The sequence below is a fragment of the Aythya marila genome (genome assembly GCF_965140915.1).
Source record: "Aythya marila genome assembly, chromosome: 2".
NCBI lineage: Eukaryota > Metazoa > Chordata > Aves > Anseriformes > Anatidae > Aythya > Aythya marila.
This window is the reverse complement of record NC_139043.1, coordinates 149009752-149028019: the sequence shown is the minus strand read 5'-3', so window position 1 is coordinate 149028019 and position 18268 is coordinate 149009752. Positions and strand designations below refer to the sequence as shown.

At 43.1% G+C, this 18268-nt stretch overlaps 1 protein-coding gene across 9 annotated transcripts in view; it reads right to left on the bottom strand.

Annotated features, from left to right (window-relative positions):
• PHF20L1 (PHD finger protein 20 like 1) overlaps positions 1-8974 on the bottom strand; it is a gene marked incomplete at its 3' end in the record, with an annotated part of 62606 nt that extends 53632 nt beyond the window's left edge. For 8 of the 9 annotated variants that reach the window (XM_082753164.1, XM_082753170.1, XM_082753162.1 and 5 more), the window contains exons 1-2: positions 8866-8974; positions 7637-7742 (exon numbers count right to left, since the gene is read on the bottom strand). In XM_082753164.1, coding sequence (XP_082609290.1) covers positions 7637-7719 — 83 coding nt within the window. In that variant the 5' untranslated portion in view covers positions 7720-7742; positions 8866-8974. The remainder of the gene's footprint in view (positions 1-7636; positions 7743-8865) is intronic. The other variant, XM_082753168.1, reaches the window with a different exon arrangement.
• Between the last annotated feature and the right edge of the window lie 9294 nt (positions 8975-18268).

Genomic DNA, 18268 nt, shown 5'->3' with positions numbered 1-18268 from the left:
TTACGGATGGCATAAAGGTAATAAAAAATGAATTGAAAAGAAAGGCCATAGCAAAAGGACAGCTGCCTTCCACTGTCATTAAGATGCAACCTGTTTTTCCAAACAAAATGCTGCTGTTGAGCAATAATAAAAGGGCAGAGCTTGAGCAACCAATTTCCAGTGCTACTGCACATTCCATTAGCCAGAAACGCATCTGACAGATACAGGAACCCTGACAACATTTTCCATTTCAAATATTTCTCTCCTAAATACTAAGGATGCTGATAAAGGAATGTTTAACACTATGTTCCAATTAAATATGGACATTTTCACAAAGTCCAGACTTTCCTTCTTTCCTGGTAACTACAAGGGAAAGGGCAGTTAAAGGGTGTCAAACTCAATTTGCTCCTTCAGCTTACTCATTTCTCCAGCCCTAGTTTTTCAGCTGCACTGATACATACAGCTTCCCAACATCTAAACTTCTCAAAAGTGCAGAAAGAAGAAAACTTTGATTTTCTAGGTTATCACTGCAACTACTTCAGCTACATCTTACTCTCAGATCAGAATGCATGGACTGTCAAACATCTTGTTGCATCTGTCTCATCCACACATTTCAGAAATGCAAAATATTTTCAGAGCCATCTCTCCAAGCTCCTAACATAGTTTTGCTAAAAAAACAACACCAAGATCTTAGCTTTAAACTTCAGACTCATTTCCCACCCTACTAACAAAAATCTTTTCACTGATAAGAAAAGAACTCCATTGGATATCTTTCAGAGGAGCAACGTGATCAGCCTCCTTTCAACCTGCATAAAGCAGGTTGACAACAGTCAAAAAAGAGCAGTGAAACTGGAAACATATTTTATCAAAGCAGAAAGCAAAACCCATAGGTCAAAATAGGATGCCATTAGGGTTTAAGGAACTTCATTATGGTAAACTAGCATTCTGGTTTAACTTTTCTCTTCTTGAAGCCATGTTCAAAGCCAGCCACAAGACAGTTTCTCTGAGCCCTGACTGATGACACTTCCATCTCCGAAAGATCTCCAAGGAAGAGACCCCACAACCTCTCTGGGCAGCTTGTGCCAGTGCTCTGTCACCTGCAGAGCAGAGAAGTACTCCCTGAGGTTCATGTGGAAGCTGCTGTGTCTCACTTCGTGCCCACTGCCTCCTGTCCTGGCACTGGGCACCACTGGAAAGAGCCTGGCTCTGTAATTTCTAAGGCAATTTATAGTTAACACAAGAAATGCATGAGTGACAACGTTACCTGAAACATTTCAGCATAGAAGTAAAAGATGATATAGGAAGTATTTAATAGACTGAAGGAAAAACCCTTGAAAAGAGGACAGGGAGATCCCTTTGTAGGGATAAGAGCTGAAGCACACAAGCCCTGAAGCTGCAGCAGTGACACAGCAGACACAACACTGGCACTCTCACTCCACAGTCCGAAATCTCATGTTTACCAAATGCCAGCAAGAAGGGGATGCAGAACTATGGTTATGAAATTCAGCAACCATCAGCCGAAAGTCAGAATTCTCCTTTTTCTAAGCATGTGCACAGTAATAATTCCATTATGCCACTGTGCTACAGCAGTTCTATTGCTGTATTTTTTATATGGCCACTAAGTTTAAATGGTCATCAGCAGTAAAACTGTCACTCCAAGCACTGTGAGCAGACAAAAACTGAGAGGATAAACCAGCATAATATTGTATACTGTCCTGGAAAGAGAAAACTGATTATGAGGGAGGAAGCAAAACCCAGAATATAGTTTAGAGACAAAAATATAAGACTGAAGATAGCTTTAAGGAAAAATTAGCAAGCCAAGCATCAAAAGACTAATATATTGGAGAGACAGGGAGGTAAAATAAAAATAAAGGACAGCAAAGCTAACATCATTTAATAAACAAAAGAATGCAAAATATAAAGTCTCATTAGAGATGACTCAACAGAGAAAATCCAGGACCAGGTCTGTTCATCTTTAAGAAATATAGTTTTTCCTAACAAAGACTTCTAAAAAACAGCCTTGCACTTAAGTCCACAATATTGGTTTTACATACCTAAAACTTCTAATAATCATACTACCATATGGTGACTTTATTCCAATAATTTATGCTTCTTCAATGTATGCTAGGATCATAGGATCATAGAATGGCTTGGGTTGGTAGGAACCTTAAAGATCATTCTGTTCCAACCCCCTGCCATGGGCAGGGACACCTCCCACCAGCCCAGGTTGCCCAAAGCCCCATCCAGCCCAGCCCTAAACACCTCCAGGGGTGGGGCATCCACAGCTTCTCTGGGCAGCCTCTTCCAATGCCTCACCACCCTCACAGTGAAGAATTTCCTTCTCATATCTAATCTAAATCTCCACTCTTTTTAGTTTAAAGCCATTCCCCCTTGTCACTACACCCCCTGACAACGAGTCCCTCTCCAGCTTTCCTGTAGGCCCCCTTTAGGCACTGGAAGGTTTTTATAAGGTCTCCCCGGAGCCTTCTTCAGGCTGAAGAACCCCAACTCCCTCAGCCTGTCTTCGCAGGCGAGGTGCTCCAGCCCTCTGAGCATCCTTATGCTCTGGACTCATTCTAGTATGTCCGTGTCCTTCTGGTGCTGGGAACTCCACAGCTGAATGCAGGGCTCCAGGTGGGGTCTCACGAGAGCAGAGTACAGGAGGAGAATCCCCCTCCTCACCCTGCTGGCCACAATTAGTGGTTTCAAGCTGAATAAATCCAAAACCTGCATTCAACTCCAGCCCTCAGAGATGGAAGATTTAGCAAATCTCTGAACTACTCAAGCTATGTATGATTGGTCATTAGGCAAACCAAAAATAACTTCGTATGGATTTAGCAACAAGACACTATCCTTGATATTCACTAAATTTAGCCACACAATGTGCCACACGTGTAGAAACAGGAATATTTCACAATGCTGATCCCATAGTGGAAAAAAAAAAACAAAGAGCATACAAATTACAGAATTTACTATTGCACGTTTTTTGTTGCACAGGAAGAGTCTTCTGGCATTACAGTTTTTGTACTTTTACTGAAAAAATAAACCCCCAAATACGAGTGTTTCAGAGGCAAGTATGTGTTTCCTGCCCATAAGAGACAAAATGGCAGCAACATTTTCAATACCAGGTTTTTAAAGCACGTACTCCACACTGAGGAATCAGAATGAATTTGATATACAGGGCAGATTTGCCAAAATTCATCCAGAACAAACTGTAAGAGTACAACTGACCTGCAAAATACACTCTAAAATATTGAGAAAGTGGTCTTTATTTTTATGGAAAAACCACTACCACACTCCAGATCATTAATGAAAGTGTTGTTCCTGTGGTAAGGAATAACCTGCAAGGCTTGTTGGTTGATTGTTTTTTTTAAAATAGCGTGCAGGCATGCTGGAAGTAGCATTTCATAATCCCGAATAAAGTTTCATCCAAATATTTTTGTTCTCATTTTTTAAAGACAGAGCAGGAAAACCATTACCAGCTAACAACCTCTGCACAGTTTATATATTGCATGTTCTCCAGGCTCAGGTTCCAGAGATTCCACCTTGTAGGAATTCCCTAACATTTCTGTAAAGCTGTTAAACTTAGAAAATTTACAGTATGAAGCACAGGAGAGAAAACAATAATGCTCCAACATCCAAATATGAATAAGTAATGGGAAAACTCCCAGTTTTCATTTCCTGACGGTATAAAAATTCCCATTTTTTCCAATCCACACAACACATCAGTGGCCACAAGGGCAGTGTTTTTCATTTTTCTATCATCTTCCTTTTGACTCTTCAGAAGTGACCAACAAGCAGCAAATTACCCTGAGAAGCAACAAAACTGTTATTCCATACCATAAATATGGATGTAAAAATACTGTGTAATTTGCCTAAGTTAAATTACTTAAAGTAAGTCTAGAAACAGACACATACTTCCTGCCTTCACAATAATGGTATAAAAAGTGTTTCCTTCTGCCTCATCGAGGATAAAATAGCAAATGTGCTCCATTCTGACCTCTCCACAAATAGTCTTCCTGCATCTGAAAAGTCTGCAAAGCCTATTTCTACCTCCCCAGCTTCTAGCCTACATTATGGCAATACAAAGAAGAGCCTTCAGTCCTTTCAAATACCCCAAATACCCCAGTCAACTGAAATCCAAAGCAAGGACTGAAAAATAAGATTTCTCAAAGCCTTACAGGCAAAGACCTTCGTACTGGGGGAAGTAAATGAAGGAAAGTAAAAATAAAAGAAATAATGAAACATACCAAGTCAGATTGCTGTTATTCTGATAGCTAACCTATCTTGGTGAGCTGTTTCCATTCCAGATCTGCTGTAAGGGCCTATCCCACCTTCTTCACCTAGCTTACAACTTAGATTTTTACACAAAATTAATGGAAATTACTGTCTCAGAAAAATAACTTTTTCAAAGCAATACCTGGCACTTACAGGACAACCAGTAAAGAGCTGGAGGAACAGAATTCACAAGAATACAAAGATAGATCTATCTTTAAATACATCAACTTTACACATACCGTGTCCTACTCACGGGAGGTGACAGCTTAAGAACCATTCTCACAGGTGGGAACATACAGAGCAGCAGCTTTACTGCTGTTCCTTTTGTCTTGGCTGTGAGAGGTGGAGAGCACTTGTCCACGTCACTATTTATATAGGTTTGTAGGATAATTCAAGATGTAAGCAACCTCATAATTCTCCAGTCCAACCACCCACTCAAGGCAGGGTGAGATATGGGATCCCAAAGGTTGCCCAGAGCTTTATCCAGCCTTGAAAACCTCCAACCCTAAAGACTACACAGGCGCTTTGGGCAACCTGCTCCACTGCCTGAATGCCCTAATGGGGGAAAAATATTCTCCTTGTACCTAGGCTGAAACTTGAAGTGAGAGTTGTCTCTTGCTTTCTCACCACCCCCTACTGTGGAGAGCTTGGCTAAGTCTTCTTGATGATGTGTGTATGTCCAGAAAGTCTGGTGGTGGGTCTCCTGAAGCATTCTGTTCTCCAACCTGAACATGACCACGTGTTTCACCTTATCCTCACAGGTCTTATCCTCCAGGTCCCTGATTACCTTTCATCTATCTAATAATTTTCTATTGACAGCCAATTCCATCTCACTACTTGCTGACAGATGCTCACGTGGATTTTATTTAGAGCTGCATTTCAGAGCTCGCTTTGCCAAATCCAAATTTAACAAGTGGTACAAACTCATTATCTCAGGTGACCTCCCCTGAAACAGCATACCGTGTTTTTTGGTTTCTAAGGAAGCAACTGCAGTTACCTCCAAAATGAAGCAAAACACCACCAAAAACATGCTCACTGACAGGCTGCCTTTGTTGATTTTTTTCCCCATGCTTTCTCCTGCTTGGTACTTGCACATGCCAAATGACATCAGTGACCAAAACACTTCTTCATGTAAACGTGCCTTTTTTTTTTTTTAAGCAATAAATAGTCCAGGTACACAAGATCATCTCCAAAATTTAAGAAATTCAAGCAGAACACTAGATTTCATGAGGTGAATTTAAGCAACTGCTGAAAATTTACCACCTGCAAAAATGTCTCAAAAAGCAAAACTCATATAGCAAAACTTTACTAATTCTGTTTCTCTACAAGCATTTCTTGATTAACGTTTAAAATTTATTATTATGGACATCAGGTCTTTACACGACAGAAGGCTTTACGAAAAATGAAAAGAATGAAACCCCTTTTATATGCTATTTTTGAGCAAGTGTTTATCTCACTTTGCTGCTTGTACAAAGAAGAAGGAGCTAAGCTATATTATTGCTCTTCATTTTCTGCTTTGTTAAAAAAAAACACAATGATTTCATATAAGCCAAGCAACTTTGTTTTCTTTGGAGTATGTTCTATTTCTGCATGCAGATGAGGGGACCGCATACAGCTTATATATAGAAAGGATTTAAAAAACATCCACCACCCCCTTATGCAACAGTTAAACAGCTAAGAGTGTGTCACCCTAATAACAACGCGACAGTAAGCCTTCTCTAGCAAGCTCTTTGGTTATGTGCATGAATGTTATTTCAGTTGACAAAGAGCCCTGTTTTAATTGCTACTGTAACTGCAAAAAATTAATATTAACTTCCTGCTCCCATGGCATCACAGATGTTTACACACACGTAAAACTTGGCCTGCCTACCTGCTGGTCCAGATGGCAAATCGGTTCCTAGAAAGTTCAGAATAAATCCTACTCTGCCTGAAAATAGCAAGCACTCAGCTGTTTGCCACAGGTCTGCCACATGGTCATACAAACCACGCACAAAAGTACTCCAGAACTGACTTGGGACCCTTCCTTGTGGAAGAGCTGGACAGATCTAATACAAACTATATGCTGGGGATATTCTGCATCTACCTTTGATACAATTAAGCTGAAGCTATTTCTACATACTAAAATTTGTTACCTTGTTATATTAGCCAGTTACTTTTGTCACAGGAGGTTTTAAAAAAGGATCTAATAAAGTTATATTGTTTTTATACCACTATTCAGTTTCCTGATCTTGGCATTCAGTTAAAGAATCAGTCATTGAGCCCCCCCCGCACCCCCCCGCAACAAATAAGAACAAGAACTGTTCTTTAAATCATATTTTCCTTTAGAAACTGCTTAGTAAAACAAATGCTTCTGCTGTAAAAACAAATGCTTTTCTGCTGTTTATTTGTAAGCCTACAAATAAACGTTTACTCCAGTAGTTACATGCTCTGTATAAAAAAGTTGGGTTAAATGTGTAAATAATACACATTTCTGTCACATACTTTGGAGTTAGCAGGATCAGATATTTACATGAACATGAGAATTCTCCAAAATCTTTTCATCAGAGAAGTGGGGCCAAGCTCTCACATCTCCTAGCACTAATCAGTCATTGACAGCAGCTAACAAAAAACTTCTGTATCAACTCCCAGTGTCATTAACTTTAACCAAGCCAGAGTTTTTTTCAGACTGAAATAGAATGGCCAGCACATCATGAAACTTGCATTAAGTAAAGTTTGGCTAAGAATTTGTCTTTCAAAACAATGACTCCTTTGACAATACATGTGCCATGTAGTGGGGTCCTCGTGCCCCACTATTGTGTGTCCTACATTTCCATTTTATACTCTTGGCTTTTACAAAATGCTTGGATGCTGCAGAGGCTCAGTTCTAAGCACGTTATTCCTCCGGCTGACTAATACAAATACAATCATACTTTACCTGTTCCATTAACTCTGTTTAAGGATTTTTTCTTTTTTTTTTTTTTTTTAGGCTATGTGAAGTACAATAACTGAACATGAAAATTCACTTGTATGCCTTCAAACTTAAAACAAAGCAAGCCTTTAGTGACAGAAGTTTGCCACATTAACACACAGAATCACGTTGTACACAACCCTGGCATTCCATGCTATGCTGGAAATGCTCTATGATTACTACAGCCACATAAGCAACTAAAAACAAACAAACTGAAAAAAAAAAAAAAACAACAAACAAAACAGAGATGTTTTGTTTGATTTCTGAAGAGAGGATATTTTCCTAAAGCCTAGTAGTTCTAAACAAAATACTCAGACAGTCATAAAGTTCATATGTGAAACAGGCAATTATTAGGTGCATCATTTAGTTAGGCATTACAGTGTAAACAAAATAATTTTCCTCTTAACAAATACTGTGCAAGGTCTTCCATACCATTTTTGTAAATAATCCAGTGCCTCCAAACGAGCACCAATCTCAAATGTGATTCCAGGACGATTTGGAGGCTTTTTACTCATCTTGATACTTTCTTTTTCACTACCTTCAGAGGGAAAAAAAATATGTATTAAAGTACGTACTGTTGTTTAAAATATGTCACTGACAACAAACACATGGCAGAAGTTGGAAACAGATGTGAAATTTGCATCCTGAGTTTCCATTAACTCACTTGGTTTTCAGAAGTGCAATCAAGTATGACAGAAAGCATTTAAAAAATTCACTTTTATTCAGATTTCTCCCCTCCCCTAAAAATAATCATCAACTTTAAGTCTACCTTAAAAATAATAATAATATTATTATTATTATTAATAATAATTTTGTCCATCTCTGAAGTGGTACTGCACATTTGTTGCTGTGTTTTTTGGAGCTTATCAATTACATAGAGTCTGCAGGGAAAATGACAAAGTTTACGGGGAATGCATATGGAAAGATAAACACGACCTAACAGATGAGTTAAGTCGCAAAAAAAAAAAAAAAAAAAAAAAACACCAAAAATAATTAAAAAAGGGAGGGGGGAGAGAAGCTATCTTCAACCTTTTTATGCAATCTTGAGTGTTGTCCTTACCACTACGTAAGTTTCCCTCACAACTGCCTTTTAGTATTTCTGACAGCTCTGTCACTACTAGGAAATGTTTTTCTGCCCCACTGCTGTCGTTGTTATTGTGACTCCCCGAGCTCACTGCTTTCAAGACCAGGCTGGACAGGGCCTTGGCCAACCTGCTCTGGCGTGTGGCATCCCTTCCTACGACAGGGGGCTGGGGTTAGAAGACCTTTAAGGCCCCTTCCACCCCACACTACCCCATTACTTATTACCACGGAGCAGCCGGCGGGTAGGCAGCCTCCTGAGGGCTGCCAGCCTGCAGGGCCAGATCCCCCTGCAGAGGAACAGCCCCGGGCCCGCAGCCCTGAGCTCCCCCCTCAGCAAGGGGACCCGGGGCATGGTGGGGGGAGATCTCTGGCGCTGCAAGCACAAAGGGGGCTCGGCAGGGCGGGCCGGGGATGGAGAGAGCTGAGGGAAGGGAAGGGAAGGGAAGGGAAGGGAAGGGAAGGGAAGGGAAGGGAAGGGAAGGGAAGGGAAGGGAAGGGAAGGGAAGGGAAGGGAAGGGAAGGGAAGGGCCGCCGTGAGGGGCCCGCAGGAGCCCTGCGCCCCCCCCCCCCCTCCTTACCGCCTCCTCCGAGCCCCGAGGCAGCCGGCGGGGCTCCGGCGCCGTCCCCCTCAGGCCTCGCCCCCCGCCGAGGTGTCCGGAGCAGCGGCGGCAGCCGCCCTCACCCTCGCCCTCCCGCCCTCCTCTGCCTCCCTCACGGCCCCAGCCCCATCCTCCCCGCGCCCCGCCGCCGCGTCACCGCTCCGCGACGGCACCGCGAAGCTCGCCTGGGCGCCGCCATCTGCACCCCCCGCCCCTACCCCCGGCACGTGATCAAGGAGCAGCCACCGCCGCCTGACGAGGGAGGGGAGACAAAGGGAAGGAGCCGCGCGCATGCGCGGAGGTGGTGGTGGGGTGATTGACAGCTCGCTGCTGCCCCCCCCCCGAAGGGAGGCAGCGGGGGGAGGCTGGGGGTTGAGGCTGGGGGTGTGCTCTCCTAATTCACCTTTTTTTTTTTTCCCCATTTTTTTTTCCCTTTTTTCATTCGACTTTTTAACTTTTTTCTTCTCTCCCCGTCCCACTGAGGTGGGTGCTTGGCTGCTGATGGCACCGACCCACCGCAACGCCCGCCATGAGGCCGGGGAGGCTCGAGGCAATGGTACATGGGAGCCTGCCCGGCTGGATTTGTACCCAATAAAGCTGGATTTGTACCCAGTAAAGCTGGATTTGTACCCAATAAAGCTGTTTCTTGCCAGTGCTGGTCGCAGCACTGACTTAGTCTCTTGCTTTCATGGTGTGTGTTAAACTACAGGGCTGCTCAGAGCCTCTCGTCAGCCAGTGCTGTGCTGCTTATCAATTTGTTTCGCTTTGCCTGGGAGGCCACTGATAAAAGCCCTGGCCTTGGGGCACGCCTGGCATTAGGGTCCTGTGTTGGTGCTGCCCCAGTGCTCCTGGAACCATCCTGGGGAAACAAATCAGCAGTTCCACCTTCCTCCTCTGCTCTGGGCTCACAGAATGACAATGGCTGAGGCTGGCAGGGCCCCCCGGGGTCCATCTGGTCCAATCTCCTACACAACCAGGGCTACCTACAGCAGGTCACTTAGGCCCACATCCAGGATGGTTTTTAAAATCTCCAAGGATGCAGACTCTACAACCTCTCTGGGCAGCCTATGCCAGAGCTCTGTCACCCACACAGCTCAGAAGTGCTGCCTGGTGTTTGAAGGGAGCCTCCTGTGTGCCAGTTTGTGCCCATTGCCTCCTGTCCTGGCACTGGGCACCACTGGAAAGAGCCTGGTTCCATCTACTTCGCACCTTCCCTTTGGTATTTGTACACATTGATAAGTTCCCCTCTGAGCCTTCTCTTCTCGTGGCTGAGCAGTCCCTGCTCTCACAGCCTCTCCCTGTAGGAGATGTGCTCAAGTCTCTTCATCCTTCTGGTGGCCCTCTCTTGGACTCCTTCTGATACATCCATGTTTGTCTTGTACTGGGAGGCCCAGAACTGGACACAGCACTCCACCTGCAACTTCTTCAGTGCTGAGCAGAGAAGAAGGATCGCCTTTCCTGACCTGCTGGCGATACTTTACTTAATGCAGTCAAGAATACTGTAGTCTTCTTTGTGGCAAGGTCACACTACTGATTCATGTTCAACTTGGTGTCCACCAGGACTCCCAGGTCCTTCTCTGCAGAGCTGCTTTCCACCCAGCCTGTCCTGGTGCCTGGGGTTGTTCCTCCCCAGGTGCAGGACTTTGTTTCTGGGCTTGTTGCAATGGCAAAATCAGCATCACTGCGTACCCGTTGGTATAACATTCATACAATAGCTGTGTTCCCACAAGCTAACAAAAAAAGAAACACATGCTTTCCTAGGTATAGCGGGTTTCTGGAGAATGTGTAATCTGAGTTAGTCAGTTTGTGAGGCCAATCTATCAAGTAACCTGAAAGAAAAACTAGTTTGAGTGAGGCCTAAAAAACAGCAGGCTTTTGAGTGGATCAAATGGTAGATAGTTTGTGCAGCAGGCCTTGGGCCCATCAAGATGGGACCAGCTGTAAGAAACATCTCTATACCACAGCCAGGAAGCATGGGTCACCTGGAGCTTCAGCAGAAAACACATGGAGATATGTGAAGTCTACCTCTAGGATTTTTGAGCTGGAGTATAGAGGGGTTTAGGCTGCTTCAGAAATAGTTGGTACAGAAGCCCAGCTCCTCTTGGCACCGTGATTAACTGTGGTGCAGTAGATGCTTACAGGACAGATCATACTCACTCCATGTAGTGCAACATACACTACATGGAGTGAGTTGGTCGTTAAATGGGCTCAGATGGGAACCCCAGCTGCCCACAAATCCTGGAAGAAGCGGTGGTCTGTTCAGAAGGCAAGTATTCCAAATATTCCAGAGCACTGCCTGAGGAGATGGCTCATGCCTAAGAGGCCCCACTGTATAAAAAATAATCAGAAAGTGAAAGTTTGTATGCTGTGTTTGTCAGTGGATCCTGTTGTGCTATGTGAAACCATCAGAAATGGAAAGCTTCTGGGTGGAGCACAAGTTATGGACTAAATGAGCTCTAATGAACTCAATCAACTTATATGAACAATTGTAGATGGCCCATACATTAAAGCGATTATATTTGTGTATATGTCAAGGGATGAGAAGGGGGGCGGTGATGGATGGGGAGGTGTTGGATAGCGTGGGACCTGAGTATGGTACAAATAGTATGGTATGGAATAAGGGGTGGAGATTGTACTGGGTCTGGCTGGAAAGGAGCTCATTTCCTTCACAGTAAAACACAACACAGTGCTGTGTTTTGGATTTGTGGCTAAAGCAGTGCTGATAACACTCCGGTGTTTTGGCTGTTGCCAAACAGTGCTTACACAACACCAAGGCTTTCCATTTTATTTTATTTTTTTCTTATATATATGTATATTATTTTTTTTCCCCACTCTCCCCTAAGCATGTGGGCTCTGGGTGAGCAAGAGACTGGGAGGGGACCCAAGCAGGGGAGCTGACCTGAATTGGCCAAAGGGATATTGCCCCCCATATAACGTCAACTTCAAAAATAAAACCTGGGGCAGAGGAAGAAGAATGTTGGGGCTTTTGTATTCTGGAGTGGCTGCTACAGGGAGACTGGCTGGGTCTGCTGGTGGGAGGTGATGAGTGATTGCCTTTGCAGTGCTCGTTTCTTGCTGTTGATTTTCATTCTTTTTTCTTCTTTTATTAAATGTGGGTCATCTTGACCCACAAACTTTATTGCTTTTGTTTGTCCTATTATCTCCCCTGTCCTGCTGCAGGGGGGAAGTGAATGAGAGGCTGCATGCGTGCTTGGCTGCTGACTGGGGTCAACCACCAGCTTTGCTCAGTCCTTGTGAAGCTGCCTCTTATTTTAAGAGTTCAGAGAAGGGCTATGAAGATGGTGAAGAGCCTGGAACACAAGTCCTGTAAGGAGCAGCTGAGGGAACTGGGGTTGTTTAGTCTGGGGAAGAGGAGGCTCAGGGGAGACCTTATTGCTCTCTGCATCCGCCTGAAAGGAAGGTGTGGGGAGCTGGGGTCAGCCTCTTCTCACAGGTAACCAGTGATAGGACCAGAGGGAAGGGCCTCAAGTTGTGCCAGGGGAGGTTCAGGTTGGAAATGAGGAGACATTTCTGCTCAGCAAGAGCAGTCAGGCATTGGGACGGGTTGCCCAGGGAGGTGGTGGAGTCACCGTCCCTGGGGGTGTTCAAGGAAAGGTTGGACGTGGTGCTTGGGGACATGGTTTAGTGGTGACATTGGTGGTAGGGGGATGCTTGGACCAGGTGGTCTTGGAGGGTTTTTCCAACCTTAATAATTCTATGATGCTATGATTCTATGCTGTGCCTCTGGGCATCCAGACCCTGGGGGCAACCTGGGCCTGCCTTGCCACCCCAGAGGGTCCCCCCATGGCTCCCAGCCATTGCTGTGCCCTGACTGTCTGCAAACAGTCAGAGAGATGTCCTGCGGGGACCAGCACTGTCCCTTTAGTGGGGTCTTCCTGTAATAAGGTGAGGACAATGGAAAGGGGACCCAACTCTCCATCCCATCTGAGCCAGCGTGTCACCCAGAGGAGGCTCCTCAGCTTGTAAAGCCAACAAAATCCACTAGTGTGTTCCTGCATAAAGCCAATGCAGAGTACGGCCAAGACCTTTTTTATTTTAGCACAAAAAAAGTCTCAGATATTTAGTCTTGTCTGTTAGGAAAATGGAGCTGACTTGTCTGTGTTGTCTGCTTTCCCTTTCTCCTTTTACTTCTGAAACTTCTACCTTACTTCAAGCCCAGCAGAGGGACAGAGACCTCATTTTATCATACTACCCCAACTAGTTTTGTTGAAATGGGCAGGGAAGAACAACTGTATTGACCTCTCTGTGACAGAGAGGCTTGGTGCCTACACTTCTTCAGACACCAGAACATCACAAGGCAGAGAGACACACAATGGTGGATTTCATTATTTCTGTTCCTGACAAAATTTGGTGTTCAATCTTTTTCACAAGGCACATCGCTAACATGGTGAATATTATACAGGAACTGGAAACCAAACTGGATAGGAAATTTTATCTTGCCAGTCAGTGACTCACAGACTTGGAGGGGGAAGAGAGGATTTCATAATCAGCTGAGCATGAGCTCATGGTGTGCTGTTGATGCTAAAAAGACTAATGCAGCCTTTGCAAAGCACATGCACATGGAAATACTGAGTAGGAGTAGAGAGGTGACTTTATCTATGTACTTGTCACCAGTATATTGTTATTCAAATAGCCTATTGCTTAGAAAAGCCATCCTAAAACTGGAAGGGTACAGAAAAGATGTAGAATAATGAGCAAACATCTGGAAAAAAAAAAAATGTTACAGTGAGAGACCCAGACATCAGGTTGTTTATTTTACCATCTATTTTACATGTAGGCAATTGATTAGTCCATAAAAGAGTTGCCTTAAATATCAGATATTGCAATCACAAGGTGATAGACAATGGAATAAAACTTCATCTTTGTTTTTGCCCTTATTATTTTACCTAAGACGTGTTTAAAGTGACTGCTGGTGCTTCTCTTTTAATGGTGCTTGCATGGCTTCAGCCTAGCAAACATGCAGCAGTACCTTTGCCCCCTCTATCCATTTGTGTAGGTGGCATAGCTGTAGCCTAGCTCTGCTCTGTAATCATCTGTCCTTTTTCTGCCACTTCTTTTGCCCATTTTAATACCATCTGTCATTAGTTACTCTGTCCTCTTCAACTTCTCTGTCCTTTTTATTTCATCCCAAAGGCACCCCCCTCTCCAGAAATTCCTCCTTCATTTTGTGAAGATTTCCACTATTTCATCAACCATATCTTCTTTTTTTTTTTCCTCTTAAAGCCCTACATTTTCCAGATGCTAGGAAGTAGGTGGCTGTTTTGGAGCACCTGACCTTGTATGAGAAAATAAAGTTGCCAGCAGCCATTGCCATGGACACCAAACAAAATAGTAACTCCATGAGTCTGGACACCAAACCCAGTCTTTTCCATTTTTTCAAGACATTGAAGCTGGAATTATTTATTTATTTTTCTATTTTTCTCCTCAATTGCTCTCTTGTTCTTTGCAGAACATATGTAATTCAATAAATTATTTGTCCCAGAGATCTGGCTATTTGCTGTACAGGTATTGCAGCCACAACACTGTATTTTTGTGCATGTTGGAGTGAAGCTATAAGCCAGGAATCATATTCCCTTGTAGCAATACTGTATGTGAAATATGGTAAAGATGAGGATGCTCAGGAGCGAGTACTGGTAAGGCAAGGTTAGTAACAAAATTTGAGGTCATGCAAGTAGTAGTAACGTGAGTGAGAGTCCCAAATCCACAGAAAGAAAGAAAAGAAAGAGCAAACACTGGCTGTTGATGGAGGATAAGGGAAAACCTGGGAGGCAGGTGTGGGTGGAAGGGAGCAGCTCTGGATGATGGCAGCTTTGCTGAGGCACATTACATCCCACCTGAAGCACTCTCTGTGCATCCATTTGATGTTTCTGGTGGGCACACTCAACATTTGCTGTGCTCTGAATATTGTTTTGCAATGAATGTTAGACCTCTCAAGATTTAATTGTGTTTGTGCCTGGGAAGCAGTGCTGTGCAATGTGTTGCTTACTTCTGCCTTACATATTGCAGCCATATGTTTGAGGCTCTGTTATGGTTTTGGCGGGGTCTATAGATTGGAACACATCAATAAATATTGTATTGAACTTTGTGAAAGTTTTGGTAAGAACTGTACTGAATGGAAACTGTGCTAATACCTGCTCTGATTGTACATTGATTTCCTAGGTTATTTCGCTGTGAAATTGAAATTCAGCATATAATTTGTGGTGGATGAGCAGAGCACTTGACTCACAAGCATATCCCAGTGGTAAATTTGTCATGGTCTGCAATTTCTGAGAGTTGACCTCATGGTGGGTGAGGGAAAGGGACAGAAGGAATGTCCTGCCAGGACAATGACTGTATTGGAGTCACTGAGGGCTCAGCAGCTGGATCTTTATCTCAGTCATGAAGATATTGGGGAGTGCTGTAAGAGAAAAGGAGAGATGGCTAAGTCACAGCAAAACATGCCATCTAGTTTTGCAGTCAGGTTGCCAATACAAACGTGTAGAGAGAATTTGCAAGTTGGAGCAAAGGAAGGTATAACTCCAAAACTCACATCCGTCCAACCAGGTGGAGGCTGGCACTGAGAATGAAAACAATTATGCCACATCTGCCAGCATGCACTACTGGTCGCTTTGTAACACTGATGTGATGTTTTCCTCTCTCCTTTGTAGTCCTGGGGTGTCTGTAGGGGCTGAAGGATGGTTGCCAACCCAACGACTAGCCCAGAGTCTCCAATGCTGCCTGTAAATTATTGTAAAACATTTGTTTATGGGAGAATTTTCTTGATACTTGGCCATTAAGGCTATTCTGGCATCCCATGGACATGTTCCTGGAAGTTCTGGTCTCTGTCCTCAGTTGCCTACTAGGTCACATTCAAATTCTTGATTTTATGCAGTGCTGGAAAGCTTCCAACCTGTAAACCCACTTCACCTTTAGTGTACTATAATCCTCCATGGCATACCAAGCCTGCATGTACCTTTTCCTCTCCCTAGCAGTCCAGGACAGCACTTTGAATTCAGCTGGAAATGTGACAAGTAAGTATGGCACAGCTGGAAAGATTGTAGACAGTTCCAGAAAGTCCTGTATGTTCCCTGTACAAGCTTCACAAATTTAGATTTTGCTTAAATACAGGCAAAAAGGGACTCCGTCACCATCATTCTACAGTGGTTATTTACATATAAATAGACAACTGGTAAGGGTGCTGTGTAAGCCACCATGTAAGACAGGCATTTTAAAGAACATTATTAGAGTAACACTGCCAGTTGCTATCTGTCTTCATTTGAGCATTCACCAGTACAATTTATTATTGAAAGGACCATGACATCAGTAATGTAATTTGTCAGTATCCATGCCTTAAGAACCAGTGGTACTGATACCTTCTCAACTATATATTTTCAGTATACATTGAGATTACTAAATCCTTTCGAATTATATGATGTCCAGAAGACTTCACTGCACAGCAGTGACCTTCCCCTATTATTCCGTTCTGATCACATTTTTGTGACAAGACTGTCACAAAAAACAGCCAGGAGCTCAGGTACACAGATCAGCAATACATCACCACCTCCAGAGAAACATTTGTTTTCACTGTGGGACTCGTCATGCAGCAAGGAAACTCCCTACCAGAGGTTCAGATTGTATCTGTCTAGATGGAGCACCTAGGTGGTACTCCAAAGATGTGCTTATCTAGGTAACCTGTTCAGCTTTCAGACACCAAGATGCCACTATACATTTGGTCTGTCCACCATTACCCAAGGAGATGTGGAAGACAAGGAATGAAGGCAATCAAGCCTTCACCACCTCTCTAGGTTTCTTCCTACTTTATGTACTTTCATAATCCTTAATAAAATTAAATCAGCCAAATGTTAGCAAAGATTTGTTTGTTCATTACCTGCCTGTTCAGAAATGGTCACTGCTCTTGTTAGATGGTACCCCTTCTTGTAAGGAAGTTTACAAAGAAGTCTAATGAGGAACTGTAACTTCTTTTAGGGATGTCAACTAAACTCTGATTTGACTAATGGATTTGAGTATTAGCCTTTCTCTGTTAAAATAGTTATTAAAGAATCTGTATTTTTGGTTGCAAGGGGAGTTGCAGATGCTTACGGAAGAGCTTCTCTTCTCCCCATGTATGCTTTTCCACTGCTCTTGTATATTGAAGTGATATTGTAATAAGTTCCTCTCAATAGTATTTCTGCATCTGCATCAAGTTACATATCAACTAAACTTACTTGTGATACCATAAAATCAAAGAGCAAGGAGATGCAGCATGGACAAGTCATGGCTTTGCACAGAGAAGTATTATAGTGCATTAAAGGTTTGATAGATTTGAATCCTTTATAATCCTTCTTTTTTTTTTTTTTTTTTTTTTCTACCTGGACTCTTTGTGTAGGATAATACAAAGGTAACTGGCAGGTAAGCACATGTTGAGATCCAAGCAGTGTGGATGTATCAGCAAGCTCAGAGCAAATGTATGCGTTGTACTCCACCATGAAAATAGGAATGCTCTTTTTTGCATGTGTAGCAGGAGCAACTAAGCTAAAAGAACTAAGCTGGAAAAAAAGAAGAAAAAAAACATCAAGCCTGAAAGCAAGGTTTTTAGTTAGGTGGTGTAGGATTTCCATCTGATAAAACTAAAAATGAATTTGTTCCTCTTTTCAAGCAAATTACTAAAGTCATATATAATGTGACATTTCTGTAAACTGCAGTGAAACTCTAGTTATATGAAGGAACAGCCTTCTCTTAAAACTGAAATAAGATAGCTGGATTTGTGAGAATTAGGTTTTTCAATTACCAGGACAGTTCAGACGTTGCTAAGTGGTTCTACTGCATAAAGCAATACACTTAGCTTAAAAGGTGATGATTTACAAAGGTGAATTAAAATGAGTCTCAGTTTTCTCTGCAGCAAGCATACAGACAGGAAGAGTTTCAGGGAAAGGTGTAAATTCTCATCCTGCTCCTTACACTATGAGCCTGATTTTGGTGCCTGTGGGTGACAGAATAGTAGGCAAGATTGGTCTTCAGTTGGACCCCATGTAGTTGCTCTGTGATTTTCTTTACCACCCAATCCTCTCCTAGTTTTCTGAATGTTTCAATTAGTTCTTAGATATCTCAGAATCTTTTTTGCTTGTTGAATACTCTATAAAGGGCATTATAGAGCTGTGATTTGGGACAAATGGTTTGATACCATGGTCACTGAAGCTGCAAAATCTGAACGTTGTGAACTTTACATTAAATCAATAAGCACCCTCCACCCTCCACCACATTTACTTAATTCACTCTACTGGGCACTTCACTGCTAAAATACCCTTTCTGAGAGGAGTGCAGGTGAGAACATGAAGTGAGGACTCAAAAGAAGGGACACCCTGTCTGGGCCCCAGGTGAGCCT